The sequence below is a fragment of the Poecile atricapillus genome, chromosome 16 (assembly GCF_030490865.1).
Source record: "Poecile atricapillus isolate bPoeAtr1 chromosome 16, bPoeAtr1.hap1, whole genome shotgun sequence".
NCBI lineage: Eukaryota > Metazoa > Chordata > Aves > Passeriformes > Paridae > Poecile > Poecile atricapillus.
In genome coordinates this window covers 12,355,375-12,366,541 of record NC_081264.1, presented here as the reverse complement: position 1 = coordinate 12,366,541, position 11,167 = coordinate 12,355,375, and the positions used below count along the sequence as shown (strand labels likewise).

At 66.3% G+C, this 11,167-nt stretch overlaps 1 protein-coding gene across 1 annotated transcript in view; it reads left to right on the top strand.

Annotated features, from left to right (window-relative positions):
- Positions 1-3,755: 3,755 nt before the first annotated feature.
- Positions 3,756-11,167, top strand: part of LOC131585536 (E3 ubiquitin-protein ligase DTX1-like) — an 8,115-nt gene continuing 703 nt past the window's right edge. Inside the window, 5 exon segments of the mRNA XM_058851784.1 lie at positions 3,756-4,418; positions 8,689-9,036; positions 9,039-9,348; positions 10,965-11,026; positions 11,144-11,164. Coding sequence (XP_058707767.1) covers positions 3,935-4,418; positions 8,689-9,036; positions 9,039-9,348; positions 10,965-11,026; positions 11,144-11,164 — 1,225 coding nt within the window. The 5' untranslated portion in view covers positions 3,756-3,934.

Below are 11,167 nucleotides of genomic sequence, written 5' to 3'. Positions count from 1 at the left end.
GTCCGTCTGTCTGTCTCCTGCTGTTCTTCCAGCTGCCTCTGCCATGTGTGTGTGCGTGTGTGTGGTCCCTGTGTCGGGGCGTGCAAGGAGACCGTGTGTGTGTGTGTCTGTGTCTGTGTGTGTGTGTGTGTGCATGGGTGTGCGCGGGTGGTCCCCAGCGGGGAGCCCTGCAGACAGTCTGTCTGTCTGTCTGTCTGTCTGTCCGTCTGGGGGCACATCCCTGCAGCGGCAGCACCCCGGGACCCCCCACCCTGTCCTCTGCGGGGTGTGGGTGGGGGGTCTCTCCAGCACATCCCCCCCACCTGTCCCCGTGCTGGGGACACAGGAGGAGCCGGCTCTGGAGCGCTCCCCCCGGGGGACCCCCAGCCGTGGGTGTCCCTCGGTGCTCGGGGTCACCCCCACCCCTCCGGCCCCCCGGGTGTCCTTGAGGCGGGACCCACGTGCTGTTTACCCTCGTGGGTGCCGCAGGAGCCGAAGGTCACCCACGCTCCTGCTCAGACTAAACACGGCTGCGGCGGCGGGGGGGCCCGCGGGTGGGGCCGGGGGTTCTGCAGGGGGGGATGGGTGCACGTCTGTGTCCCCACACGGATGTAGAGCCCCGGCTGCACAGGATCCTGTCCCCAAGGCCCTAAATGACACCCGCCCGGCCCTGGGGTCCCCCGCCATGGTCACCCCCTCTCTGATGGCTGAGACCCTTCAGGGCTCCTGGGGGGGGGCTTCGGGTCCCTGTGCCATGGCCCTGTCCCACCTCGGTGTCCCCATCACAGCTCCGTGTCCCTGCTCTGGCTCCAGGTGCCCATGCCGTGTCCCTGCCCTGGATTTATGTCCCCGTGGCATGACCCAGCTGTCCCCATGCTGTGTCCCCACCCGGCTCTAGGTCCCATTTCCAGATCGCTGTCCGTCTCCGTGTCCCCATCCCCATCCCCACGGCCCTGTGCCCTGCCCGTGCCAGCCCCGCACGACACCCGAGCACAGCTCATTGCACCGATGGCCCGTGCCCGTGCGGGCTGGCGCCGTGGGGACAGCAAGGGGGACGGGTGGGTGTCCCCACGCCCGACCCCGCTCCTCCGGGACCCCCCGGGCTGCCCCTTCAACGTGCCCGAAGCCACCAGGTGGCACTGCGAGGTCATCGCTGCCCGGCCCCCAAGCTGCCCCTAACCCTGCCCCCAAATCTGCCCCTCCAGGGGTAAAACCCCAGTGTCAAACTCCCCTGTCCCCAAATCTGTCCTGCCACGGGCACAGCCCTGACAACTCCTCTGCCTCCAGGTCTGTCCCTTCGTGGTCTCAGCCAGAGTCACAACTCCTGTCCCCAGATCTGTCCCCAGATCTGTCCCTTGGCGGGCAGAGCCATGAGCCCTTGGCTGAAAGTGCTGTATTTTATATATAAATTTATATTTGTATGTATTTATATATAGACACATTTATATTTATAGGCTTATATATATAGATTTATACATAATTTTGTATTATATTACATGAAAGTGCCTAGTATTAGGGTGCCTTTGTGGCTCAGGGCCTCCTGCCACCTCCCGTGCCTCAGTTTCCCCACAAGGCTGTGGGAATCATCTGTCCTAAGGGGGGACAAAGTGTCCCCCCCAAGCAGGATGGTAGAGCTGGGGGACAACCCCATCTAGTGTGTGTCCCCAGTGTGTGTCCCTGCTCCCGGTGTGTGTCCCCAGTGTGGTCCCTGCTCCCGGTGTGTATCCCCAGTGTGTGTCCCTGCTCCCCCGGTGTGTGTCCCCAGTGTGTGTCCCTGCTCCCGGTGTGTATCGCCAGTGTGTGTCCCTGCTCCCGGTGTGTGTCCCCAGTGTGTGTCCCTGCTCCCGGTGTGTGTCCCCACTGTGGATGCCCACACCCAGGACAGGTCCCCTACATGTCCCTGGAGTGTCCCCACGGTGCCCACTCGGGTGTGGGTGTCCGGTCCCCGTCCGGTCCGCCCTTGCAGACACCGCAAGCCCCGTGCGTGTCCCCAGTACCGACACCCGGTCCCGGTGCGTGTCCCCGGTGCGTGTCCCAGCTTCCCCGACCGTGACCCCGCTCCCGATGCGCGCCTCCGGTGCCGATGCCCGGTCCCGGTGCGTGTTCTCCCGATCCCGGTGCCGATGCCCGGTCCCGGTGCGTGTTCCCGATCCCGGTGCCGATGCCCGGTCCCGGTGCGTGTTCCCGATCCCGGTGCCGACTCCCGCTTCCCCGTGCGTGCCCCCGCTCCCCGGCGCGCGTTCCCGGCGCGCGTTCCCGGCTCTGGTGCCCGCGGCCGTGCGCGCCGCCGGTGCCGGTGTCGGTGGCTGCCTGGCGCTGGCTGAGCGCTGCCGCCGCCCGGCCCCGCGCCCGTCGCCGCCGCCGCTGTTCCCGGTGCCGGTTGCGGGTCCCGGTGCGGCCGCGGCCGCCGGAGGTAACGGCGCGGGGGCCGCGGCTCGGGGCGGCGGCGGCCATGGCGGGGCGGGGGGGGCGGCTCGGGGGGCGGCGGGACCGGGCACCGGCGGGCTGGGGGATGCCGTGCATGGCGGGGGAACCCGGCGCCGGGGTGGGGGGAACGAGGCACCGGCGGGGCTGGAGCTGCCGCGCCTCGGGGGGACCGTGCGCCGGAGGGATGGGGGCTGCCGTGAATCGGGGGGGACCGTGCGCCGGGGGGGGGGCACACAACAGGCACCGAGCGGGGGGAGCCCGCCGTGCTCGGGGATACCGTGAGCCGGGGGGGCCGTGCGCCGGCGGCCTGGGGGGTGCCGTGCACCGTGGGGGACCGACCACCGGCGGGGGACTCTGCACCGGGGGGCTGCCGTGCGGCGGGGGGGGGGGACACCGTGCACGGGGGCCGGGCCTGGCCTTTCAACCCCCCCTCCACGAAGAGCAGCCGGGCCCCGTTTTGTGGGGGGCTGTCGGTGCCGGGGATGGCTCGGGCCGCGCGGTGCCGGGGGGTGCTCAGGGCTGGGGTGAGGGTCCCCCCCCGTCCGCGGTGCTCGGGGTCACGGCGGGCGCGGGGCTGGGCGCACACGCGTGTGGGGTGCGCGGTGCGTGCGAGCACAGCCCAGCCCGAGCGTGTGGCCGTGTGTGTGAGAATGCGGGGGGGTTGTTGTGCTGCCGCGGCTCCCCGTGTGCGTCCGTGCCGGTCCCGCTGTCTGTCCGTGTCACCGGCTGCGCGTGTGTCCGTGTGTCTCGGTGTCAGTGTGTCTGTGTGCACCCGGCCGTGGGCTGTCCCTCTGTCTGCCGCCTGTTTGTGCAGCCAGTCCCCCTTGCCCGGGGCCCCCCCACCCTTCGCCGTGGGGCTGGGGGCTGCCGTGGCTGGGATCGGGGCCGGCCGGGAGCGGGGGGCCGGGATCACCTCCCGATGCCTGCAGTGCAGATCATAAATCAGCGGCGGCTGGAGCGGGATCCGGGGCCCGCGGGCTCCCCGGCACCCAAAGCGGGGTAGCGATGAGGCTTCCCGGGCTCGTGGGACCCCCAGCAGCCCCCCAGGGCCGTCAGCAGGGTGGCCTGTCCCCCCCCGTCCCCGTTGTCCCTCTGTCACGCCGGAGGCCAGCAGCCAGCCGGGGCTGGCAAGCAGCCCACGCTGCCAGGGCTGCGGGCACCGCGGCCTCGCTGCCCGCCGGCCCCTCGGGGCGATGGGGACGGTCCCCCAGCTGCCACCGGCCCCGCGGTACCCGGGGTGACCCGCGCTGTGGCCCTGTTTTGCAGGTGACACCCCCCCTCACTTGGCACCAGCTGGGGACAGCCGTGGAGCCGGAGAGGACGCAGGCTGAGCAGCAGGACACGAGGAGGAAGAGGAGGAGTGGGCGTCTCGGGGACAGCACCGTGGCTGTGTGTCCCCGTCACCGTTCACAAACACCGCCATCCTTGAGCCGACGCAGTCTGCGAGGTCCTGGTGGATTTTTTGGAGCCTGAGCCCTGCCGGCACCGCGGGGAGGAGGAAGAGCCGGGAAGACGTGCCGGGTGATGGATGGCCCCAGCCCCGCTCGGCGGCCTCGGGGGAGCGGGACCGGCGGCTCGGGGACCTCGGGGACCTGGCTGGCAGCACCCGCCTCTGCAGAGCCCCGCAGCGCCTGCTCCGCTGAGCTCCGGAGCCCGCGGCCGGCGGCAGCCGGGAGGATTTGGAGGGGCCCCGGGTGACCCCCGAGTCCCCGTGGCGGGGGATGGTGCGGGGCTGAGCCGCCGTCCCCCGGGCATGGCACGGCAGGGCTCGGGGGCCATGCTGGCCTCGGGGGGCCTGGGGTTCCCCCCCCAAAACCTGGCCCGCGTGGTGGTGTGGGAGTGGCTGAATGAGCACGGGCGCTGGAGGCCCTACTCGGCCGCCGTGTGCCACCACATCGAGAACGTGCTGAAGGAGGACGCCCGTGGCAGCGTGGTGCTGGGACAGGTCGATGTCCAGCTGGCACCCTACGTCATCGACCTCCAGTCCATGCATCAGTTCCGGCAGGACACGGGTAAGGGCTTGGCACGGAGCCAGGAATATCCAGCCACCTGTCTGTCCTTCCATCTGTCCATCCGTCTGTGCAGCCATCCATCCACACAGCCATTGCTCCTCCTCTCTCTCCTTCCATCCATCCATCCATCCATCCATCCATCCATCCATCCATCCATCCATCCATCCATCCATCCATCATCCATCCATCATCCATCCATCATCCATCCATCATCCATCCATCCATCCATCCATCCATCCATCATCCATCCATCATCCATCATCCATCCATCATCCATCATCCATCATCCATCCATCCATCATCCATCCATCCATCATCCATCATCCATCATCCATCATCCATCCATCCATCATCCATCCATCCATCCATCCATCCATCATCCATCCATCCATCCATCCATCCATCCATCATCCATCCATCCATCCATCCATCCATCATCCATCCATCCATCCATCCATCCATCATCCATCCATCCATCCATCCATCCATCATCCATCCATCCATCCATCCATCCATCCATCCATCATCCATCATCCATCATCCATCCATCATCCATCATCCATCATCCATCCATCATCCATCCATCCTTGTGCCCACTGGTACATCCCTCCTTCCCGCCCTCTGTCCTTCCATCCCACCGTATTTCCATTTGTCCTTCCATTTCTCCCTCCTTCCTTCCATCCCTCTATCCTCCCATCCATCCCTTCCTCCCTCCCCCAGTCCCTGTGTGTATCTGTCTGTCTCTCGTTCCATTCATCCATGAGTCCATCACTGCATGTCTTTTTGTCTGTCATTCCATCCATCCATCCATCCATCCATCCATCCATCATCCATCCATCCATCCATCCATCCATCCATCCATCATCCATCATCCATCCATCCATCATCCATCATCCATCATCCATCCATCATCCATCCATCCATCCATCCATCCATCCATCCATCCATCCATCCATCCATCCATCCATCATCCATCCATCATCCATCATCCATCCATCATCCATCCATCATCCATCATCCATCCATCATCCATCATCCATCATCCATCCATCATCCATCCATCCATCCATCCATCCATCCATCCATCCATCCATCCATCCATCCATCATCCATCCATCATCCATCATCCATCTGTCTTTTGCTCCTTCTCTGACAGTGTATCTCTACTTTTCCCTCCTTCCCTCCTTCCCTCCTTCCCTCCTTCCCTCCTTCCCTCCTTCCCTCCTTCCCTCCTTCCCTCCCTCCCTCCCTCCCTCCCTCCCTCCTTCCCTCCTTCCCTCCTTCCCTCCTTCCCTCCTTCCCTCCTTCCCTCCTTCCCTCCCTCCCTCCCTCCCTCCCTCCCTCCCTCCCTCCCTCCCTCCCTCCCTCCCTCCCTCCCTCCCTCCCTCCCTCCCTCCCTCTCCACTTTTCTGTCACTTCATTCCCATCTCCCTGCATCCCTCCCTCCCTCCGTCCATCTGTCCATCCATCTGTTCCCTCTCCCCTCACTCTCCAGGGCTCCAGTCCCCCCATGGACCCCTCCAGGCTCCTCCATCCCTTTCCTTTCCCATCCACCATGGACCCCATCGCAGAAGGACCTGTCCCCACATCCCTCTGCGCCCTCTCCCCTCCATGGGGTGCTGTGGTGTGTCCCATTATCCCACTGTCTCCTCCAAGCTGCTCCATGCCCAGGGAAGTGGGGAGGCTCCAGTTCGGGCACTGGGAGCGGTGCTGGGCACTGGGGTGGTTGCAGCTGTGCCGGTTGGTGCTGCAGCAGCGCATCCAGGCCACGTATCCTGTGGGAAATCAGAGCTGGTCCCACCCTGGGACCAAGCCCAGACCCCATTAAAGGTGTCCCCGTCACGGTGTGACCCATAAAGCAGCACGTGCCGCTGCGCCGTGGGGGATGCGCCGTGCTGGGTGCATTCCTGCCCATCCCTGCATCCCTCCCCAGGGCAGGGTCCGGGCCAGGCCAGGCAGGGGACCTGCCACACATCAGGTGACACCCCCTGGACTTGTCTGGGGACATCCCACACCAGGTTGTGCCGCCTCAGCCCGGTCACTGATGCCACCAATGAGTCCCCAGTGGTGCCAAATGCCCCCGAGTGTGGATGTGGCTCCTGCCAGGGGCTGGACACTGAGCTGGGGACCACAGCAGGGACCTGCCACCTGCCTCTGCCATCCAGCCCGGCTCTGAATCCATCTCCAGCCCGGCACAGACTTGGCAAAGGGCAGCTTGGCACCTGCAGCCCTGAGTCAGCGAGGACGCCGGCACGACCTGGAGGGTCCGTGCTGACTCAGAGCTGCGGGAGCCACCGGGACACCCTGGCTGTCCCCATGCCACCTCCTGCCAGCTTTGGCCAAGACCCATCCTCTGACAGCAGCTGGCATCACATCCCATGGCCACGGTGCTGGGTATTCCTTGGGGCCGTGTGCCCGTGGCGGGGTCACGGATGGATCTGGGGGGACAAAACTCTTCCAGGATGTCCCTGTGCCAGCAGCACTGGGGGACAGCAATGCTGGGAGAGGGACCTCGGTGTCCCTGGGGACATGGCAGGGGATGTAGCCGCTGTCCTCAGCACTGTGTGCCCCATCCCTGGATCCGTCTCTCTCCATCACCTCTGCCCGTGGGTGAGGCCCAGGGTTTAGAGGCTGTCGCGTGGCTCACGGTGCCCGGGGACAAGAGTGTCCCCTGAGCTGAGGGTGCTCCCGGTGCCTGCTGTGACATGGGGACACGGGGACTCGTGGCAGGAGCTTGGGGCTCAGGGGGCTTGGCCCACGCAGTGCCTGGGGACAGAGAAACCCAGTGAGGGAGCGAAATGAGGTGACCCCGTTCCGAGAGCGGGGACGTGCGTCCCCTCCCGGTGGCCCTGGGGACACTGGCTTGGCCCTGTGGCTCTGGCATGGCTGGCAGAGGGGGCAGGGGACAGCTGGGCACAGCTGGTGGCCCTTGGGGGCCGGGAGCTGTGTGTGCCAAGGGGAGGGGGCTGGTCCTCCAGTGTCCTCTGGGATGTGAGGGGCAGGGGGATGTGAGGGGCAGGGGGATTTGGGATGTGGGATTTGGGATGTGGGGTTTGGGATGGGGGGTTTGGGATGGGGGGTTTGGGATGTGGGGTTTGGGATGTGGGGTTTGGGATGGGGGGTTTGGGATGGGGGGTTTGGGATGTGGGGTTTGGGATGTGGGGTTTGGGATGAGGACACAAGGGGCAGGGGGATGTGGGATTGGGATGTGGGGTTTGGGATGGGGACACAAGGGGCAGGGGGATGTGGGATTGGGATGTGGGGTTTGGGATGGGGATGTGAGGGGCAGGGGGATGTGGGATTTGGGATGTGGGGTTTGGGATGGGGACACAAGGGCAGGGGGATGTGGGATGCAGTTGCAAGGACCACTGGGTCCGGGATCCGTTATCCCGGGATTGCAGGATGTGGGATTTGGGCGAGAGCGAGCAGTGGGATGGGGGACATGGATGAAGGAGGCAGGGCTGGGAGCTGAGGTGGGATACAGGACACGGCGGGGAGGGGCAGCGGGGTGTGGGTGGGGGTGGCTGGAGCCAGCAGTGGGATTTGGGATGTGGCAGGAGCGGGCAGCAGGGCCCCCCCGCTCCCCTCCCGCGGCCCCGCCGGAGCTGCCTCAGCACAAGGCGGCAGCTGGGGCCTGGCTCTGCTGCCTGATGCGGCCGATGATTAATGACCGTTAATTAGAGCCGTTAATCGAGCTGGGCAAACGGTGCCGGCGAGGGGATGGACGGGCCCCGTGCCGGGGGGGCACTCGCGGGGGGGGCTGCGGTGCCTCCCCTCGCTGCGGAGCTCCGGAGGGGGCTGCAGGATCCGGCTCCATCCCAAACAGGGGCCGGGATTTGGCATGTGGGACAATCCTGGCTGTGTCACTGCCAGAGCCAGCAGCTGTCAGGAAACCTCTCCTGACCGGGAAATGCTTCCCCTGCTCCGGGATGGCCACGGGGAGGGGAGGGGAGGGTGGGGAAGGGCTTGGAGCAGAGGGATGGAAATAAACGGGGAAAAGCACAAGGGCTGAGCAGCATCGCCCTGCCCAGGGCAGCCGGGACGGTGATCCCGAGCGCTGCCAGGCCGAGCCGCTGTCACCATGGTGGGTTGAGGGTTCATCCGCAGGGAAGCGTTGTTGGGGACTGTTGTGAAGGGGGAGAGCGGCTGCTGCACCCCGAAACGCCTCTGTACCCCAGTCCCTGCGGGATGGAGGGGTGGAGGACGGACACAGGGATGTCTGTGCAGGTGTGGGTCCCTTCACTGGTGTCACCCCTCCCGCGTCTCCCAGGGACCATGCGCCCCGTCCGGAGGAACTTCTACGACCCCTCCTCGGCGCCGGGGAAGGGAATCGTGTGGGAATGGGAGAACGACAACAACTCCTGGACTCCCTACGACATGGACATCTGCATCACCATCCAGAACGCCTACGAGAAGCAGCACCCCTGGCTGGACCTCTCCTCCCTGGGCTTCTGCTACCTCATCTACTTCAGCAGCATGTCCCAAATGAACCGGCAGACGCAGCGCAAGCGGCGGCTGCGGCGCCGCATGGACCTGGCCTATCCCCTCACCATGGGCTCCATCCCCAAATCGCAGTCGTGGCCGGTGGGCGCCAGCACGGGCACCCCCTGCTCGTGTCCCAGTGCCTGCTGGTCAACAGCACCCGCGCCGCCTCCAACGCCATCCTGGCGTCCCAGCGCCGCAAACTCTACCCCGGCGCCGTCCGCCAGAGCAGCACCTTCGCCGGGGGAGCGCTGTGGCCGCCGGGGACGGGGACACCGGCGGTGGTGGCGGGGGGCGCGGCCAAGGGTGAAGGGCTGCGGGTGGCCGGAGCGGGGTTCGCCCCCGGGCAGGGCGTGCCCAGCGCGGCGCTGCCCGGTCTCAACAACCTCAACCGGCCCGGGACGCAGCGAGGGGCTGGGCTGGGCGCCAGGGCCGCTGTTCCCCCCGGGTAAGATGGGTGGGTGGGGAGGGGACAAGCGGGGTGTCACCGAGGCGGGGGGGGTGCAGGGATGGGCACACAGAGGCCACGGAGGTGGCTCGTCCCCTGCAGGCGGCCCCAGCTCTTGTGGCACTGTGTCACCTCCAGCCCCGGGGTCCCCACCCTGGGGATGTGGTGGTGGGAGGGACACCTGGATCGTCCTGGTGGTCCTTGGATCCCTGCAGAGGGGATGTGGTGATCTGTGCCAGGCCGTGCCGTGCTATCCATGGCAGCTGGAGCACCTGGAGTGCCTGGTCCCAGGGGAATGGTGTCCCCAAGGCCAACATGGGCTGTGTGACCCAGCTCCCGGCCTGATGCCACCTCCCTGGGGAGGGCACAGCTGTGGGGAGGGACCACAGCCCTGCTGCCCCTTCTGTGGGGGGAATAATTCACCAGGGGGGTCCAGGTGGGTGAGCAGACCCCTGGAATTGTGTCCTGGTCCCACATCTCCACTGTTCACCATGGTGGGTTGGCCTGGTGTCCCCTCGGGGCTGTCAGCACCAGGCTGGGGGGACAGGTGTGTTCTCTGAGCCCCTGGCAGCTCCTGGCACATTTCCTTCTCCTGCTGACACCCTGCTTTCACTTCCATGAGCTGGGTGCTGGGCTGAGCAGTCCTTGTCCCTGCCCCCATCGCTGTCCCTGTCCTGGCACATACCTATGGACAGGTAGGAGTGGGCCAGGAATACCCTGGGATGGGGCTGGGCCTCCATCGCTGCCCTGGCCTTGGTGTGGGTAGAGGAGTTTGGGAATGAAGGAAAACGCCCTCAGCCCCAGCTCGTGTGGGGCTGAGCTCTGCTGAAATCATCCCTGCGATGGCTGGGGTGGGAGGGATTTTGGGATCAGGGAGGGGAATGATGCCACTGCTGGGGCTGTTCCCAGGCCCCTTCCCTTCCCTTCCCTTCCCTTCCCTTCCCTTCCCTTCCCTTCCCTTCCCTTCCCTTCCCTTCCCTTCCCTTCCCTTCCTTCCCTTCCCTTCCCTTCCTTCCCTTCCCTTCCCTTCCCTTCCTTCCCTTCCCTTCCCTTCCCTTCCCTTCCCTTCCTTCCCTTCCCTTCCCTTCCCTTCCCTTCCCTTCCCTTCCCTTCCCTTCCCTTCCCTTCCCTTCCTTCCCTTCCCTTCCTTCCCTTCCCTTCCCTTCCCTTCCCCATCCATCTGTCCATCCCTCCCTTCCTCCCTCTGTCCTTCCCACCCCTATGGACACGTCCCCTCCCCGGTACCAGTCCCCATCTCCCCCTGGGCTCGGTGCCGCTGCTGGCAGCCTCAGGAGGGTGGGGGTCCCTGGGGGTCCCTGGCAGGTCCCCGCGGGGCCGTGGGACACCGGGGTACCCTGACAAGGCCCCCAGCCTGGAGCGAGGAGGCCGTGATGCCCCCGGTGCCGTTGGGTGCCCAGAGCTGGCCGGGTGGCACCGGGTGACCCCCCGAGCTGGTCAGGGGACACCCTGTCTGGGGACAGTGCCAGCAGCCCCGCAGGGGACATTGCCCTGTGTCCCGTGGGGATGCCGCTGCTCTGGGGCCCTGCAGTGCCAGGAGGGGACAGTGCCAGCCCTGCCAGCCCGCCTGAGCCCCCTCCCCTCCCGTCTCCGTGCAGGGTCCCGGCGCTCCCGGTCAAGAACCTGAACGGCACCGGCCCGGTCCATCCCGCCCTCGCAGGTAAGCGGGGTCCGGCCGGGGGTCACCGCGGGGTGACAGCGCGGGCGGGGAGCGGGGGACGCTGCCAGGGGCTGGGACGGACGGACAGACGGACAGACAGGCGCTCTCCCGGCGCAGGGATGACGGGGATCCTCATGTGCA